The following is an 18728-nucleotide window of genomic DNA, read 5'->3' as shown; positions in this document are numbered from 1 at the left end:
TTGCAACCCAAGAGTAACTTTCGGATAGGCCAACCTCCGCTGGTAGTGATGACCAGTAACCGACCCTCGCTAGTTTACACATGCATCAATACGGCCAGGCAATTGTGCTGGACGGCGATTCAGGCAGCAATTCAACCTAGGAAGTTGCCGTTCACGAGAAATTCCATCACAAGTCAAACCAAAGCTTAGACTTCGCGGCTAGCCGAAGCATTCGGCTGCCGATATCAAGTCCCCTGAAGTGTGCCCGCAGGCGACGGAAGTGGCCGGTTTACAGGACCTAGAGTGGCTAGGTCTTCGATCATCTTCACTAGGCTAAGGATCCTGCTCGACAGACCAGTAAGCTGCACAAAGCAGGAAGGGAGACGAATGACGTGTGGATGAGGGAAGAGAAGTGAAATCTGCAGCCGGACCTTGGGTGTCGATAGCGGCGTAAGTTGATAGAGGTTAGCCCTAATATTGCATAAACAGATTTTGAATAAGAATAGAAGGTGCTGGCTTCCGTTGACTGAATAAGCAACTGTAACATTTGCGTATGGTTTAATGACTACCTGGCCCATCACAACGCCCTCGGAACTAGAAGTACAGGGGTGTACATCAGGGTCCCTGCCAACGGCATTCTGAATGTGTCGTGGCTTTCGAGATATAAAAATTCCATTTAGAAAAGGAAAAACTAATAGGAGCCGTTTTGGGTAGCCGGCTGGCCCTCTCGATGTTTAGGTCATTGGATCTCTCTCACGCTCTCTGGCGGATGATATAGCACGACCAATGGAAGCCTTATCCAGTGCCTCATATGACACAGACAAGCATATCAAGTCAAATTTGCTTCTAGAATGCAGGGCCGAAATGTTAGTGGCAAGTCTTTCGAGTGCATACTTTGTAGGCCCGGAGGTGCTGCAGCCCGCTGTAAGTTCCTCGAATAGACTAAGTTATCTTACCTGTTTCACTTCTGATATTAATGTAGCACCGATCAACTATATTTCCGTCGTTCTTTTCAAACGGCTGGTAGATTGCCTGCACCGTTGTTGTTCCATGGTGGTATCCCGGCATCGTGAGCTAAATCAAAAGGACCTGGGTGGTCAGGTTAAGTTGCTGATTTTTCGATTGAATCAATTGACAGTCTGTATCGTCAAGCGTGTCCAAGCTATGGAAGGCAGACTTTCCCACGTCATGACCCTATGTCTTTCCAAACAAATCGCTTCACATTCATCGAATGAGAACAACTGTAGCTCGATATCGATCAAGATGGGCACGGCAATTCCAGTAACATATATAGAGCGTTGAATGGTATCCAGCAGAGTCCACGATGCCATTGACTATCTTGTTCAAGTTGCGTCAATTGAATTTTCGGGCCCTACCAAATGGATATATAACGCACATCATAATGGCCATTCGTAAGCCATTATTCGGCGTTCTTGCAAAGCAGAGACAGCATGGGGACTCTGAGAGCCCAGCTCAATAACCAACATTGGTGGTTTTCAAGCTTAAATTGCCCCGTGTAAGCCTGCTTGTATGCTGAAGTCCAGACCCTGGCGTTGTTTGCCTCAAGACATTGTAACTGAAGGCTACCGCAACATGAAGATGGGTCTTCGTATGTCATAAACCACAAGTGACCAGTGGGTGCATTCGTAGAAAAAACCCCACTCAATCTTGGTAGAATCGTGTACGGCATGCTTTTTTTGGGCGATCTAAAACAGTGCAGAAATTCTGAAACGTGATTATTCCCACGGGTGTCGAGATGTTCGGTCACCATGCTTTCCCTGTAGCTGACAATTGAGGCTGATAGAACTCAGAATCCTGGTCTTCGCTATGTTGTAAACGCTCGCTTTGGAGTCCTGACAACCCTTCTTTGCACCTGCCAGAGGTGGAAAAATCCAGCCAGGATCTTTTCTGTCCGGAAATAAGCCTGCCACCTTTCTAGGACCATGTGGTGAGAATAACCCTCTTAGATTGACCCGCTCTGAAGCTGGCGTCGCGTGCTAAACGGGGCGTTGTCAGAGAAGAGCAAGGCATATGGTCCAAGGCGATGGTGAATCATCGGTCTCCAAGTGACACAGCACAACACAGCCGTGAGGCTGGTGAAGAATGGAATATTTCAGGCACCCTTCGAATTTGCCGTTCCACTCCCATAAGCAAGACAGCCATGGCTCTTGGCCCCGCAGCTGACACAATGAGTGATGATCAAGTGTCTAAACCTTGCGCGTGTCGACTTCAGGGTCTTTCCTCGGAACCACCATCTAGTCCTGTGACTAGCATTTCATTCAAACGAGTGGCTTCTGCAAGCATTTACAGTTGCATGGTCGGCGCCGACTCTTTTCATTCGCATCGGAAACGAATGTTCAATGCGGGTTGTGTCTGTCAGTGCGGTCTAGTGGCCCGATTTCGCATATCCAGGAGTCGCCGGTCCCTCCATAGTTGTTATTCTAGCCTAACTTGGGCACTTGTCAGTGATGTCCTGGTACGTATTTCAGCGTAACTTTCTGGACACAATTATGGCCATTCTCGAACTACCACAAGCTGCCGTTTCTTATCGTCTGCTGCCATCACGGGACTCCCGCCTTGATATCTCAAAGTGGTCGCTCTTGGGATCATCTCTTGTAGCTGTGAAGGCAGAACGTGCACCCAAAGCAATATCAGGCATTGGGTTGTAACGTTTAACCATTGCTCAAAACAACCAACGTCCGTTTGCCTAGAGTGTATTGAAATGATATCCTGCCCTAGCCGAAGGCCGGATACAGCGATTACTCGATGATCTTCGATAATTGGGTTCGTAGCCCTCAACCCTGGGTAATGCGCTTCGCTGGAGCGCGTCTAGCTCATGTACTCCACGTGCTGGCGGTCGATGCCAGAGGATAAAAGGAAAGTAAAAATCAAGTGCTCGCCAACTGAAAATCTATCTTGGTGGGAATGACTGTTGGGTTAATGCCGATCGATCTTTTGAAGTTGTAACGGGCTACTTTTGCCTTTGACAACTCGACAATAGCCTTCTCAATGACGGAATCTTCGGCAGGCTGGGGCTAGAGCAGAGTGTTTCAAGCTTCTTCTTGGCTCAAACTTGGCCTTCTCTACTTGGTGTGGATTGTCTTTGCACAGTTCCCGTCGTCGTGAGCTCCTGTATAAGCTTTCCGTAGGAATTTCGTGCTTTTCTTTGGGGTTCTTAATTCTTCCACCGTTCGCGGGTAAACGACTCACGGTTGGCGTCAACATTGCTTGTTGCTGAACAAGCGCCTCTTGTAATGGTTGCAACACAGCCGTTCATCTGCTATAGTGACTTTGCAAAGTGCCATCTGATCTGAAACTTCGTGTTTGAAACGAATTTTTGAAAGTTATCGCTAACAAAAGGGCACCGCTTGCCGAAGATGACCAATATGGCTTCATGGTGTCAACTTCGATGCGTGCATTGTCATTCATATAATCATCCAAACACGACCATAGATATTTTCGAACCACCGGCGTGCGTGCTGGTCACTCTGCATTGTCCGTGTTGAGATTTGGAGTACCACGTCTCAGTAACTGACAACGAACTCCGTATAATTTGTCGGATTGATTCAAAAGACTTGCGGGGGTCTATTATCAGTCTTGGTCGAGAAAACCGCCTTGCATTTAGCTGTTAATGCTTGTAGTGGCACATATCGCCATAACGACGAAGGATATTCCCGTCTCCTTTCGCGAGTTCTTCGCACCGTCTAGCAACCATTTGCACAGTTTCTCTGGAGAAGGAGTTGGCCAAATAGTGAACGGGGTTTCGACATATTGGGTATCTTCTTGGTCAATATCTATTGTCTGGATATGCTGGACAGTTGAGCTGCCTTAGTCAAACTGCCCCAAATGCAGCTTGCCTAGCTTCCTCAATGGCTATTAAGCCCGTCCTACCGCAACCACATGATAAGGGGGGTAGAAAGACAAGTTCAACAAACCAGTCTCGTTGGTTCAGAATGTCGATTTTGATCGTTCAGACCTTCTAAGCTTGTCTTTTGAGCATGGAATCGAAGGACGCGTGAGATCCCTCTCTCCACTATCTCCTCGTTCCGCGCCGGTGGTGTGATAGTAGTGGCACCCTCATGGGGATCATTGTGGATGCTGGATGACTCCAGCTGGATACCACCGGCTGCACATAAAGCACCCAAATTATGCAGTATCCTTAGTCTTCGTTGTCTGCGCTGGGATTGGTAGCGGGGGCTGGGAGCATAGAGGTTGACGATATGCTGGATGATCATACTGGTTAGCCTTTACACTCATGCAGTAGTCAGGGACATCTTACTCCATCAAGATAATGGTTCACCTGTCCACTGTGCACGTATCGTAAAACAACTGCGAGAAGTCACAATGGTATGACCCTCACAATCAAACAGCATCACTGGGCATCCAGGAGCTTGTGGGAGTATAACCTGGAATGACAGGAGGGTCAGAATGGTTTAGGCTCTAGGAACGCTCTCTGGCAATGAATTGTTTGACACATGGAGAATTAGGGACATAATGTGGAATAGGCTGGGAGCCATTTCTACTTTATCCAGGTATTTTCGTCCGCACGACCTCGTTACCGTGAAACGGTCTCTTTTCCCAGATTTGAGGGAGAGTCCCTCATTCTGTATTGGAAAGAATTATTGGGCTGATGAGTCAAAACACTCCCTAGTGGATATGGTGTGATCGTGTCAAGTACCGGAAAGATTCCGAGATAAAAGCAAGCACCGAAACTGAGAAGAGGAGGTTGGATAAGAGCGCTCCCTGCCCATATCGTTTAGGGTGAATTGGGCCCGGTTTCGGGGCTTCTTTAACCGAATATCACGCACCAGCAGTGCTTCGTGAGATTTTTCGATACGTATCAAGTTGAGCATTCGTCGCTGTTCTGATGCTGACTCGGACGCTAACTGGGATGTTGGCTGTGTATAAGCGCTTGTATGGTAGGTATACTTGGTTTTTTGCTCCCGTGTTTGAACGAATATATTCCGTCTCCGAATGGTTGAATTAGTGTGATCGAGTTATATTCTGCCATCCTCTATGTTGCGTCCGGAAGCTCATGTGTATTCCTTCGTTAAACGTAAAGATAGCCATACACACAATCATGGCTATTCGCAAGTCACCGGCTTGTGGAATCTTTTCTTGCAAATATCGCTCGATTGTTCCGTTGCTCGTAACAGAGGCGGGCGCCATAAAATGCGTCCAAAAGATATATCGGATTGCACGCTCTCGTTCTCAACTTCATCTCAGACCAAGGCCACGGAGGTGTGCTTTGGCACGTTCCACAATGGAAAAGCTCCTCGGCGGCTGTTGATGTGACTTGTTCATTGCCATTTTGAATCTCTTAACAACCGGGCAGAGTTTCGCATGCAGCACTACATTGGCACTCAGTTCACTCAAAACTAGACGTATGATCAGCTAAGGCCAGATCAGAACGAAACACTTAATGGTTGAATCAAAAGAACACCACTCACCATTATTCTGCAAATAGAAGATAGCTTCTATTACCAATAATGTGGCGTTCGGGTAATTGCAGACAAAATCATAGCTATTATAGAGTCGTGTGCCGCTTTCCATACATTCGGTTGGAATTAGACGGCCCCCTCACACTCTAAGAAGCGCCGCAACCCTTGGTAAAGCGTCTAAACTCGTATCCCTAAGAGCAGCTTTAAGGACGAAGGAGTATTTTTATATGTGAGTAGACCCGAAGATGATCTCCGTGTTGAAAATCAGGGAAATCGTTTATCAACGCATTCATGGCTCTTCTGAAACCACCCGTCTGTATCCGTGCAAACACAAGAAGACACAGAAAGGCCGACCCCCCATACGAACGTCGGCCAATTCATTCGAGACCTTGTTTGGGCCTTGTAAAACCAATAACTCTGCGGATACTATTCTCTCTAGCCGAGGCTGGAACCGAAGACCAGTGTAGCATGGAAATGATTCGGTCACAAAGCCAGAAAGCTTTGTTTTCTAGGGCGCGGGCATGATGCATGTGCCTGGGACTAAATCGCGTATGGAGATATACAGCCCTAGTGTCGTCGTCCTAGTCTGTTGACGGCCGTCTCGTCGAATTGGGATGTCGATTCTTTTGCTTTTTCTAAAGGTACCCGACCACTCGGTTGTTCCAATAGTGTAAGCTGGTCGGTATAGCTGTGCTATACCTAGCAAGGAAAAGCAATTTGCTCGATGGGTGGGAATCTTGCAATAGATGAGCAGGACCCTCGATGTATAAGACAGCTATGCTCAATGCAGAGAGACCGGTAACTCAGACGCTGCTGCATTTCAACGGGAATAAACCCTGGTTTAGGCCTATGTTAGAAACGACCCGTAAAAGTAGGTATACTAGTCACTGATTCCACGAGACTTAACATTCTCGACCACGTCTTGATTTCCATCACGGGATGGTCAGCAAACTGACACATCATAGCATTCTCGAACCACCAGGTGGCATCCTGTCATGGTTGAAGCATAATATGGGGTAACCCTATCTCAATACAAGGATTACCGGGAAACAACCACAAAGCGACATTCTCTTTGCGAAATTCCGCCACATCCACATTTAGTATGAAACATCACGAAAAGGTCGCAGGGATAGGAGCCCACGCGGACGTGCGAGACTGTCATCTGTATCCAAACTTGATTTTGTCCTATCGTCAGTCCTCATCCTGAGGTGCGAGATGGATAAAGTATTCCCTGTTGTTAACACCGGGACGTCCGTCACAACCGAGGTTCATCATATAGAAACGCGACGTACAAGACCCGGCAACACCAAGTAAGACCAAGCAGGGCGAATCGTCTGTTGCGGTAGTAAAGACCATAGTTCCCGGGTTTCCATTATTCTTCAATAGTGACGCATTCCCTCCGGCTGTCGGTAGCAGTTTCCTCTACCTATCTCTGGCAAATGTGCCAACATCCTTGGGGACTGTCAACCGAACCATCCCCTAGTAGATAGGGTTTGATCATGGCTCGACCCCAAAGTGTTGCGTGGACATGGTTGTGTCTGCTTACGCCGTGTTGAAAGCCGGCCAAGCACCAACCCGGCAACGCACAGACAGCTGTTAGCCATTCGTGATCTTCGATGTATAATTCAGGCAGGTGTGTTTCATCCACCCGACGAAAAATGCCCAGGCACTGCAGCCAGATACTGCGCGTGTTCGCTTGTAAACCCGCTCGCTCTCTGTCCAAAATATTCGAAGTATGTCCCAAGCAATGCGGAGTTGTTCTCTGTGTTACCCTCCGTGAATGAGATGAAGTGCGCGGCCACTATGCCAGAGGTTCTTCTCACTACACTGGATAGTCGGTGACTATCTCTGATCTAGGGACTGACGGTGATATGCGCCTTCAACGACGCATTGAGTAGTGGAGGTTGGAGCGTGGGTATTCATCGTGTGTCTTTTTTTTTTTTTTTTTTTTGAGACGCTAACATTAGCACGGCTACTCAGTAAGTAGCTCACCGGGTCCCAAGGGGTTGTCATTCCCAACATTATATATGCAGTATATACTATATTTTCATCTCTGGCTCACATCGTGACGCGTCGACGAGAGGTATGATAGTATACCATATTTATAATCAGCATCGTGGCGAGGAGGGATCATTGGGCATGCCACGATACCAGTGTCGTTACTATGCTGAGGACATCGGGAAGTGGTCTGTAGACAGCATTGTGCCACATTGTGCTGATCTGGGTTTCATTCCAGGCTTTCAGGGGATTGATCCTTCATGATGTATAAAGATTGTCAAGGCGGGAACAGTGAGTCCTGGTACAGAGCTGGGTTGCTTGTAGAAGATGATGGATGGGAGTTGGTTTGAGTAGGGAGAAGTTGTAGGTAAGAAAGCTACATGGGAGCTTTGCTTTCATGTGAGTTTTTTTTTTTTTTTTTTTTTTTTTTTTTTTTGTACTGATGGCAGTGAATAGAGAACATAGAAATAAAGAGGCCATACGATTTCATACAGGGTATTCACAGATATCTGGCTAAAAGACCAATAAAGACGACTTCCACAGTAGGAGAATGTAATTTTGAGACACATAGCCCATTATATACAAACTAGTGATTACAATACAGGCGCGTTCGGAACTTCATTCAGTCAATGTACGGGCATCTACATCCTACAGTCATGGGCATGCGATGGAAAACCGGGCAGAAACGAGGCAGCTGCAGGGATAGGGACGCCTATAAGTCCACCACAAATGGGCGGTTCCCCAGTCTCCCCGAGTTGCGATACATACAAGCCGCGTTCACAAACCACCCACACCCTCGGTTCTCTCCACCCCACACCTTGGCCCAGACGATGCCCAGGACGCCGTACGCAACGACCCGAGCAGCATCGACCCACGCCGTTGGATCGAGGAGATCACGAAGCAGACCGCAGAAGATGGAGACGAGCCGGCCGTCACGGGCACGCACCCGTCTTGTAGCGCAGAGCCGCTCCCATGCCTGTTGTGCTTCGTCCCAGTAGACGGGTTCGTTGCCATAGGCCTCGTGTAGGTGACCAAAGACGTGCAGGGAGGGGCGGACGCGCCAGGCTTCAGAGAGGAGGTATGGACAGCCGGCGGAGTAGACGGGTGAGAGATCGAGGTGGCCCTGCGGCGGGGTGTGGGTGATGAGAATGTCTGTTTCGGGTGGTACGGTGCCGGACCAGGCGTCGTGGTGGGGAGAGTATGCGAAGGCGTGCTCTGGCCCGAAAGGGACGATAGCGGGGATTTGAGGGGCGCCGTAGAGTGTTAGGGTGCGAATGGAATTATTAGACGTAGAGGTGGTGCTAGTGGATGATAGAGAGATGGCGCTATTGGGCGATGATGGCTGGGGTGGGAATGAGAGGGTCACGGAGGTGTGCTGGAGGTAGTGAATATCCCCCCAATCGATTCGATGGCTGTCAAGGTCTTCCAGAGAGTGTAGAGATGCTGTCGACGCTGAAACTGCTGCAAATGACGATGAGGACGGATGATCACGATCCTCGTCCCGGCGGGATCGAACGTCAAAGTAGCTGTCGTGGTTCCCGCACACGACAACCTTTTGGGGATGAGGGAGTTGTTGTAGCCAATCTACCGCCTCTTGAATCTCTCTGATACTGCCATCGTTACATAGATCCCCCGCGTGGATAAGCAGGTCGCCGTCAGGGACGTCGGGGTATTGTTGGGAATGGGTGTCGGAGATGCACACGACGCGAATAGGCCGGACATCAGGAGGTGGTAGGCGGGGAGGCCCTCGCAGACGCAGGAGTGCCTGGTGAACGGGATAAAGGAGAGCAGTGAGAGGAGAGGCGAAGAAATAGTCCGGAAGAGGTCGACGATGGAACGGAGAGGACATTTTGTTGTTTGAATATGAGAGGAGGGGAGGTGAAGTGAGATCGAAGTTGAAGAAAAAGAGGGGCGCAGGGAAGAGGAGAAAAGAAAAGCACGTGAAAAGAGGTCAGTGACAAAGAATTGACCCCATCTGGACAGGGAACAGGTTGAATGGTCAATACAGTGAAGGATTATGCAGAGAACTGTTTGAGTGAAGAAAAAGACGCAGTGGGAGATTTGACGGAGATTTGACGATTTATTATATCGAGGCGAGTGCCAACTGGCATGTATATAAGAACCATATTATACAGAACTGCACGTAGGGATTGGTTTATAGATGACTTTTCGCTGCTATATTTTTCTAAATTATATGCCGTTTTCTATGTGTGTACTCCGTACAGTGCATGGTACCCTGTCGTATACTCGCCACGCTGCTTTCGGACATTCCTGATTTCCTAATTCAGACATCTGGACATTTATATACTCTCTTCTCTCATACTCTGTAGCTATTTTTATTCTATTCATTTTGTATTCTCTGTTTCTCTATTCTATTGTATTCGAATCTCGGCTTATTGTATTAAGTATTGATTTCATACAACCCGTTGCGTCATATCAACCACTGCTGGTCTGTTCTCAGTCTTCGGATTCACGAGGAGTACTTGTATATTCATTCTTATTATACCTCACTCATAGCCTCTTCTTCTCTTCCCATATCCTCTGCATATTATTATACTCTCTTCATACTCTATTCTATGCTGTGCGGTCACCGACCAACCAACCCCTCCAGATTCGCTTCTCCGCCCACACCGTCTGGACTCTTCGCTTTCTTCCATCTTTCTCGCCCCATCAACGTCAACTTTTCTCTTCCTTTCCTCTCCTCTTCTCTGTATTATTTCTTTTATTCTCATCACAATATCGACTTCTGATTATCCTCATTCTCTTGCCTATATTTTTCCCCTCCGTATCCCCCCTATTCCTCTCCCTCGACTCGACCCTCCTCCCTCTACCTGACCCCCCCCCCCTCCCACCACCGAAACAATGGATGGTGTTGACATCACAAAAGCCGTCCTCAACAAAGGAAAACAAATGGCCAGTGTCGCAGCTTCTGCGGCCAATGGCAATGGAGGAAAGAAGCGCAGAAAGGGAACCGATTTGAAACCCATCGTTACCAATGATCCCAATTCCCCGGCCGTCGACCAGCCCACCTCGGCTGAGTATGTTTTTTTTTTTTTTTTTTTTTCCCTCCCGCATTCATCATTGATGTGCATTTTCTGACCCGACTACAGAGCCGCCTTGGCAGATTCCGCATCGCGCTCATCCTCATCATCATCCGAAGAAGAAGAAGTCGAGACTACCGCCGAAGAAGAGGATTCCGAAGACTACGTAAAGGGTGGTTACCACCCCGTCAGTGTCGGAGAAACATACAACAATGGTCGCTACGTGATTATACGCAAGTTGGGCTGGGGTCATTTCTCAACCGTTTGGCTGTCGCGCGATAATATTTCCGGCAAGCATGTCGCCCTTAAAGTCGTTCGCTCCGCCGCCCATTACACCGAAACCGCCGTCGATGAAATTAAACTGCTCAGCCGCATCGTCAAAGCCAATCCCTCTCACCCCGGTCGGAAACATGTCGTGAGTTTGCTCGACTCGTTTGAACACAAGGGTCCCAATGGCACCCACGTCTGCATGGTCTTCGAGGTATTGGGTGAAAACCTGCTGGGTTTGATTAAGCGCTGGAACCACCGTGGCATCCCCATGCCACTGGTTAAGCAAATCACAAAACAAGTACTTTTAGGTCTGGATTACATGCACCGGGAATGTGGCATTATTCATACCGACTTGAAGCCGGAGAACGTCTTGATCGAGATCGGCGATGTTGAGGAGATCGTCCAAACTTATGTCAAGGAAGAAGCCAAGAAGGAACAAAAGGAAAAGGAAGACAACCGCAACGGCCGACGGCGACGCCGCACTCTTATCACGGGGAGCCAACCGCTGCCCAGCCCACTCAACGCCAACTTTTCCGACTTTAAGCACAGCTCGCAGCATTCCCAAAGTAGCCTCAGCGCGATGATCGAAGAGTCGCCTGGTAAGTTACTTCTCTTACGCCTATTTTCTGCATGGCCTGTTAACGCGTTATAGAACCATCAGCAGAGCCTACAAAGGATGCGCCAATTAATGAAGATGAAAAACAAAAGCAAAGAGAGAAAACCACGTATGTGAAAAACTTTTGCTTTAGTCCCCCGGGTAGTACGACTGACCAGATGCCTAAACAGAGATTTGTTGGAAAGAGAGGTATCCGGAATTTCGCTAGAAAAGACGCCCTCCAAGAGCTCGAATAAAGAACCCGACAGTGAGATGATTATCTCGGTGAAGATTGCCGATCTGGGCAACGCGTGCTGGGTCGGGCATCACTTTACCAACGACATTCAAACTCGGCAATACCGCTCGCCAGAAGTCATCTTGGGTTCCAAGTGGGGTGCGAGTACAGACGTTTGGAGTATGGCTTGCATGGTGAGTGACTTCGACCTAGTTTGAAGCCACATTATATTAACGAAAACAGGTCTTCGAACTTATCACCGGAGACTATCTATTCGACCCTCAATCCGGTACCAAGTACGGCAAAGATGACGACCACATAGCTCAGATTATTGAACTCCTGGGGTCATTCCCCAAGTCCCTGTGTCTCTCCGGAAAGTGGTCGCAAGAGATCTTCAACCGCAAGGGCGAGTTGAGAAATATCCACCGACTCCGCCACTGGGCATTGCCGGATGTGTTGCGCGAAAAGTATCAATTCTCGGGCGATGAGAGTATGCGGATGAGCGACTTCCTGCTCCCTATGTTGGAGCTGCCTCCAGAGCAGCGCGCCAATGCTGGTGGGATGTCATCACACGAATGGATGAACAAGACATCGGGAATGGACGGGATCGCGCTTGATGTTCGCCCAGGAAGCAGGGGCGAGGGGATTGAAGGATGGGCGAGTGAAGTGAAGCGGAGGTGATTTTTTGACTATTACGCGATTATTCTGAGCGAGCTTGCGATGAATCGAAATCTTTCCAACGCTCTTGATCTCCGGCCGGCTTTTGTGGATTTATGTTCTTATTATCTTTTGGCGTTTTACCTGGGTTGTTTCCTTTGATACGCCTCCCCTTTGATCTCATAGACCTCGATTATCCGAACTATCTTGGAGATTGGTTATGAACCCTCCACTGTTAGACGCAGCCGTCTCGCAGACCATCTTACACCGCGTTGCCATTTTTCTCTTTATCTATTTCTTGCGAGTTAGTTATCTGTTTGATCGATTTTTGTTTTACGGAGTCACTACCAGTGGGATCTGGTGAGGAGTACTTGTTCCTGGGCAGTGGAATACAGACGTTTTGGTCTTACGAATGGAATGAACGATGCGTGTTATACGAGCTTGAGCTATGATTCTTCCTCACTTTCAGCCTCCGGATCAGGAAACCAGCCATACCGGGCTAGATCCACGTAGAACTCGCCCATCGCGTCCGTATCAACCTCCACGCCTTCACCGCGAAGGACGTCTGCTTGTCGCTCTGCGCCTCCGGGTTCACTACATGATGCATTATTAGCTTTCGTTTATCTACTAGTGAAGATACATAAGGGAAAGATACCGATGCGAAATCATCCCCTTCGAATTAATAACCCTCTGCCACGGCACATTCCCCGCATGAAAGTATTCCCCGGATTCCTCCGCGGGAAGATGTTTCAATGCGATTCCGACCTGGCGTGCTCGTTTTGCTATCCTCAGCGCACCCCAGTTATTTTATTGATCTGATAAAACATACAAGTAAAGGGAAATGAAGTGAAGGGAGAGGGACGTACGTTCACCTAGAAACAACGCTACATGGCCGTAGGTTGTTACCGTGCCGGCGGGGATGAGTTGGACGGTTTCGTGGACGGCGTTGATCCACCATTCGGCTTCTTCGGAACGGGGCATTTGTATTGATATTGGGTATTTGTTATGGGATATGTGCAGGCAGTGGTTGTTATTGTGGGGGGGTGTATATGCATGGGTGTTGAGATGGGACTTTGGGGGGATGTTGACGGGTGGTCCCCGTGGGGTTGCGGTGGATATGTTTCGGGTTTATCCTGGTAGTGGTGTTCTAGACCGGCAACCCTAATTAGACATCAATTCAAGTGCTGTCTTAGGTAGTAAGCTATAGTCTAGTGAATACTAAACCTGACAGACATCCATCCATCTTTCTACTATATATTCACTGCCGCTGCTCCAACTACTCAGGCTGACGTTTCTCACTTCCCCATCTTCTCATCCTACTCCGTACAAGCATTCCATGTCGGAGCTCCATATCAATATATGGTTCCTGTAGGCACGCTAGTCCCACTCCTAGCTCTAGCCCTGCTTCCAGAGCTGCAATAGTGACTGCATAAGTCTTGCGGCAGGTATGTTGGAGTAGTGTGACGGCTCGACGCTGCATCAACGGCTCAACGCTGCGTCAACAACTGACACAGACAAACGACACCAACACGCCCGACAAGGCATTAGTGATGTCAGGCAGACGCCTATAAAACCCCTTCTCCCTCTAGATAGATTTCCTCTTCTCTTTTTTCTCCCAGATTCGATATTCTCGTCGATGGCTACACTAGTTAGATCGGAATATCATTTCGTTAGTATCTACTAGTTCGAGCCCGTGACAAGTAGTCACATTAGTGGGCCCTTAACTGCCCTGGAGTGTTAGTGCCCCTCATCTCAGTGTCCTCCTCTTGACAGATTGCCAGGCCAGACCCTAGATTCCGCTGGGTCTGGGGGCTGTTAGGAGCTGGGCTGCTCTGTGGCCGTGATCTGTACTGGTCCCGATTAACCACGGTGAACCACAATGAGCTTGGAATGGCGGGTTCCGGGCTGGTTGTTCGCTGGGGACTCTCAGCCGGCAGAGATATATTCTTAGACTCTGTAGTTCTCTTCCTCAGTTCCTTCCTTGCTGCCTGTTTAGCAGGGCAGTTCCCTACAGTTGCTGGGTGTGGGCCTCCACAGGTGCCACATTTAGCGGGAGTGTGTTTGCAGGCAGTTCCTGGTTTGACTGGGCAGTCTACTACCCGGCAGACATGCTCAGTGCCTTCATGGGGGCCCATGCATATAAAGCAACATGGCAGGTGGTCACCGCAGGCCTTGAAGCTGCAGTGGCCCAGCTGGCAACACCTGGGGCAGACTGTGTTCACTCCTGTTTCCCAGTACTGCTCTGTCCTGTACTGGGATCCTCCAAAGCGAATACCATTGATAAGAAGCCTCCGGGACTCCTCTAGTGAGCCAACTGTAATGACAATAGTTGAGCCCTTTTAATTGCTGCTCTGCAGCTCCTTTGAGCTCCAGAGCCATGTTGGATTTCTTTTCAGCTGGTATTCAGTTCCCAGTTCAATCTCTTCGCGAGCCAGATCCAAACCACAGCTGAGATAACGTCTGATTGGGACCCCATGGACCTTGACACGGTACCATTGCTCAGGTAGCTCGACTGATATCACTGCTGGATCTACCTGCCGAGCTGCGGTGACCAATAGGTCTTTATAGCTGGGTAGTAACATAGAGTCCAGAGTGCCTTTGTCCAGGAGAATCGTAATTGCTCCAGTATTGGTATACCCTGCATTCACCACCCGGGTAAATGCTGGGAGGCCTCCTCTTGCCACTGCTCGATTGACGGCCAGTATGACATCCTCCCTTTCTGTCACGGACTCGGACTAGTAGATATTCTAAACTAGTGTAGCCATCAACGAGAATATCGAATCTGGGTGGAAAAGAGAAAAGAAAATCTATCTAGAGGAAGAAGGGATTTTATAGGCGTTTGATTGACATCCCTAATGTCCTATCTGGCGTGATGATGTCATTTGTCTGTGTCAGTTGTTGATGCAGCGTTGAGTCGTTGACGCAGTGTCGAGCCGTCACATAACCCCCTGCAAATTGAACGCGTCCTGTCAGGAATTTTGTCCACCGCTCATTCAATCCAGCTAGAAATCATATCGGGCTGAGTGTATCACACGGCTCAGATCGGGGGGTGGCTGCCAGATGGTCCAAAGAATCCCATCTGAGTTGGGATGGGCATTTGATCAGTGGGAAGGGAAACAAACCATCGGTGGTAAATAGGTGGGGAGAGCTGGGCAAAATATGAACAGGGTTGAAGTATATGAGCAAGGACAAGACAGGGGAGAGCTTCATGACAGACAAAAGGAAAAAGAATGTAAACTCCAATGCCGGCAAACAATACCGGGTATAATCAGAGCATTAGCAAGAGTTGCACGTCAAAATTTCAGACAAAGACCAAAGTCAAACAAGGGCAATACTCTTAGAGTCAGAGATGAGTTGATGGATGAGAAGGTAGATTTGTATCTGGAACCTGAAAGGTCCTTTATAGACACTATTGGCAAGGTGCTTATCCAGTCAATTCCAATACACTAAACCCTTAGGAATTAGAATTAGAGATGATAAAGATAGTATCTACACCTCCATGGTTCCGAAACTAAAATCCTGATATGAGGGTTGGTCATGGGAGCTTCCACTCTCCCATGGATCTCATCCTAGCTCACAGGATAGCCGGTTATGTTCCTGGGAGCTTTGAGCATGCTCCTTAAACTCAGATCGATCCCAGGAGCAGACTGGAACTTCACCAGAGCTCAATCTAGATATTTTCACAAGAGACAAAGAAATGGCCACAGTTGACCATCATATTAATGATTCCAGCGCAATGACCAGGGGGGAAGAAGGATTAGTGGTGAGAAGCAATACGAGATAAAGCAGACATGGGTTGAAATCCTAGCGTGGTGCATTTTATTGAGGCTGCCTTACTCAGGTTGCTCATCCATGGGCTCACCTCCTGCTCAGTGATCAGCTCAGGCTGCTCAGGGAGGGCTCTGGGCATGCTCAGGGCTACTCAGTGAGCCAAAAGCAGCGAGGGGTGAGCACCAAAACGGAAAAGGAAAGCCTTCAATATGTCGAGAAAATCAAGTACGTATGTAGCAGTACTATTGTATAATAATTATATATACAATTCTCACTTGAGCTATGCTCAATCATCAACCTCACTGTACTATGACTCCGAGAACCTAATAAGGCACCTGCTGATGGAACCACTCCATCAAAAACTCCACCTGCTCGTCCTTCGCAATCTTCACATCCTCAAACGCATTTCCCAACTCCATGACCACCTTCGTCCCCTTCTTATCATTAGGAGTCCACTCCGGCAACTCCCCCTTCCCTGTGTACGAGTCACCCTTATTCGGATCCAACGTCTTCGCAAAGTTCGCCCAGTACGCGCTCATCTTCTCCTGGATTTCGTAGTCCGTGTCCGTGAAGGGGTAGTCATTGGCGTTGGCGTAGAGAGCGTTCAGTGCGTACATGATTTCGCTCTGGTGGAAGGCGCCCTGAGACTGGCCTGGGGGGGCGTGTGTCCAGTAGTACGTGTAGAATGGGGAGGAAGCGGATCTGTACCATTCTGTTGCGTAGGCCCAGGATCCGACGAGGGAGGCGTCGCGGGCGGCTGCGTTCCAGGATCTATCAGCTGTGGCGTTTGTGCCATTGGATGGGTAGAGTTTGAAGTAGGTTGAGGAGAGGTTGCCGTATTTCAGGGAGCAGTATTCGTTGTATTCGGAGACGGAGTAGTCGGTGGTGGTCATTGCGCCGGATTCGTCCTTCGTGTTGCCTGTGATGACTGGGACGTCGTTGGCGGGGCCGTCGTGGAGGGTGTCGATGTATTTGGAGGGGAGGACGTAGTCGTCGAGCACGGGTTTGAAGATTAGGGGGTACATGGCGGAAAGAGCGGTTACATAGTCGATCCAGGTGCCGTTGACGCGGTCCTGCGAGCCGTTGAGGAGGGATTCTGTGGAGAGGGTGCGGAGTTCGGCGATGCTCGAGGCGTTGTGGAAGGTTGTGTAGTTGGTGCCGTGGGAGATGGCCGTGGACATGTTGACGTACGAGGTTGCGAGACCGGCGAGGAGGGGATCATAGGGGTATCGGATACCAGACTCGGAGATACCACCGTGGAAGTAGCCCTTGAATAGCGGGGAGTTGACTGCGTGGTATACCTGGGAGGAACCAAAAGATTGGCCCGCGACAACCACGCGGTCTGGGTCACCACCGAACTTGGCAATGTTCTTCTGCACCCATTTGAGGACTTCGAGCTGGTCGAGAACACCGTAGTTGCCAGAGGTGCGATGCCCGGTAGCCTCATACCCCTCTTCGTTTAACTCGGGATGCGCGAGGTATCCGAATGCATCATCGCGGCGGTTGAAGGTAATGAGGATAACGTCCTTGAGGGCCATGCCGCCGCCATACCACCAAGCGTCGTCGCTGGGCTCATCGGAGCCCTGGTTCCACACCATGACGGGGAGCTTGGCATCCGCAGAGCCGGCATTGGTCCAGAGGTTCAGACTGAGACAGTCCTCGCTGATGTACGAGCTGGAGCCACTAGGACACGCAGGGCCAAACGAGGTCGCTTTCAGTGTTTCGTTCCATGTCTCGCGGGGTTGAGGCGGCTTCCAGCGATTCTGATAACCAGTGTCCGCAGCGAAGGGAACGCCCAAGTACGCGGTAACATTAGACTCAGCAACGTCAAAGAATTTCTCGAGGGTCGACTCGTTGAAGTACTTGAAGCCTTGCACGGGACCGTAGTTGGTTTGGATGACTTGGTCCCAGAGTTGGGCTTGGGCGACTGCAGCGCCCAGGACGGCAGAGACAAGGCCTTTGGTAACGAGGGAGGCCATGCTGGCTTAGAAGGCGAATGGATTAGAAAGAGCGTGATGAAAAGACGGATCAAGTGGCGATCGTCCGGTATATATACTCAGCCAGCGGCGCACGATTGTACATAATCTCCCAGGATAGTACCTTGGAGAATGGACTAACCAACGGTCTCGGAGTTAATGAAGCCCGGAAGATGACGACGACAATAGCTTAGCTCTATGGACATAGTGCATCAATCTCTATCACCGTCGCTAGGACCATGGACTGTGGTATACTCGAAGTATGAAGTCGTCACCCCTGACGATCGAGCCACCGAAGTTGACCCGGATATGCATAACCCGATGCAGAATGCAACGCCTCGAACACATGGAAACGTCTTGAAGATTGCTCATGGTAGCAAATATTACCGATAATTAGTGTTGATGGGTCCCGAATCTCCAATCGCTGTTGATCCCCGAAGCCCCATCGAACCCGGGGTGTTATCTCCGACCTCCCGGTTCGGTGTCGGACACCGTGCAAGCTCTGTACAAACTCTCCAACGTTTCGGGGTGGTCCTTCATCAGAATTCGAGGCAATATAACGGAGTAATTACTCCTTAAAGTAGAGGAAATTGGAAGGCTGTGTATATCTATAGTGCATCATGTCGGCGAAGGTCCTGAAATCTCGGCTTTGAGTGAACACCATCGTGTTGATTGAATTGTTGTGACAGTGAACAGAGTAAGTTGGGTCGAGTGCCTGGTGTTTTGGACATCGTGGTTATAGCTGAAGCAGAGTAAAACTGCTCT

General features: G+C 49.2%; 6 protein-coding genes across 6 annotated transcripts; 3 read left to right on the top strand and 3 right to left on the bottom strand.

The window, feature by feature from the left end:
* The first annotated feature begins 1886 nt into the window (after positions 1–1886).
* ASPGLDRAFT_729036 (uncharacterized protein) lies at positions 1887–2729 on the top strand. Its single transcript, XM_022549641.1, has one exon. The coding sequence runs from the start codon at positions 2024–2026 to the stop codon at positions 2471–2473; it is 450 nt and encodes a 149-aa protein (XP_022405334.1). The 5' UTR covers positions 1887–2023; the 3' UTR covers positions 2474–2729.
* A 5144-nt stretch (positions 2730–7873) lies between these two features.
* On the bottom strand, positions 7874–9514 carry ASPGLDRAFT_42233 (uncharacterized protein). Its single transcript, XM_022545568.1, has one exon. The coding sequence runs from the start codon at positions 9265–9267 to the stop codon at positions 8131–8133; it is 1137 nt and encodes a 378-aa protein (XP_022405333.1). The 5' UTR covers positions 9268–9514; the 3' UTR covers positions 7874–8130.
* Positions 9515–10280: 766 nt separating this feature from the next.
* Positions 10281–12240, top strand: ASPGLDRAFT_31778 (serine/threonine-protein kinase; the record flags this gene model as incomplete). Its single annotated transcript, XM_022544098.1, has 5 exons — positions 10281–10456; positions 10529–11328; positions 11382–11454; positions 11516–11753; positions 11803–12240. The coding sequence occupies 5 exons, from the start codon at positions 10281–10283 to the stop codon at positions 12238–12240; spliced, it is 1725 nt and encodes a 574-aa protein (XP_022405332.1).
* Positions 12241–12662: 422 nt separating this feature from the next.
* ASPGLDRAFT_117492 (MGMT family protein) lies at positions 12663–13197 on the bottom strand (the record flags this gene model as incomplete). The annotated part of the gene is made up of 3 exons (XM_022539873.1): positions 12663–12810; positions 12872–12998; positions 13083–13197. 3 exons carry the CDS (start codon positions 13195–13197, stop codon positions 12663–12665), a joined length of 390 nt encoding a protein of 129 aa, XP_022405331.1.
* Positions 13198–14099: 902 nt separating this feature from the next.
* ASPGLDRAFT_1499844 (uncharacterized protein) lies at positions 14100–14985 on the top strand. Its single transcript, XM_022542090.1, has one exon. It carries the CDS (start codon positions 14107–14109, stop codon positions 14557–14559), a length of 453 nt encoding a protein of 150 aa, XP_022405330.1. The 5' UTR covers positions 14100–14106; the 3' UTR covers positions 14560–14985.
* A 1272-nt stretch (positions 14986–16257) lies between these two features.
* Positions 16258–17966, bottom strand: ASPGLDRAFT_163221 (uncharacterized protein; the record flags this gene model as incomplete). The annotated part of the gene is made up of 1 exon (XM_022542535.1): positions 16258–17966. One exon carries the CDS (start codon positions 17964–17966, stop codon positions 16311–16313), a length of 1656 nt encoding a protein of 551 aa, XP_022405329.1. The 3' UTR covers positions 16258–16310.
* Between the last annotated feature and the right edge of the window lie 762 nt (positions 17967–18728).

This window comes from Aspergillus glaucus (assembly GCF_001890805.1).
Source record: "Aspergillus glaucus CBS 516.65 unplaced genomic scaffold ASPGLscaffold_2, whole genome shotgun sequence".
NCBI lineage: Eukaryota > Fungi > Ascomycota > Eurotiomycetes > Eurotiales > Aspergillaceae > Aspergillus > Aspergillus glaucus.
This window is presented reverse-complemented; position numbering and strand designations above follow the sequence as displayed.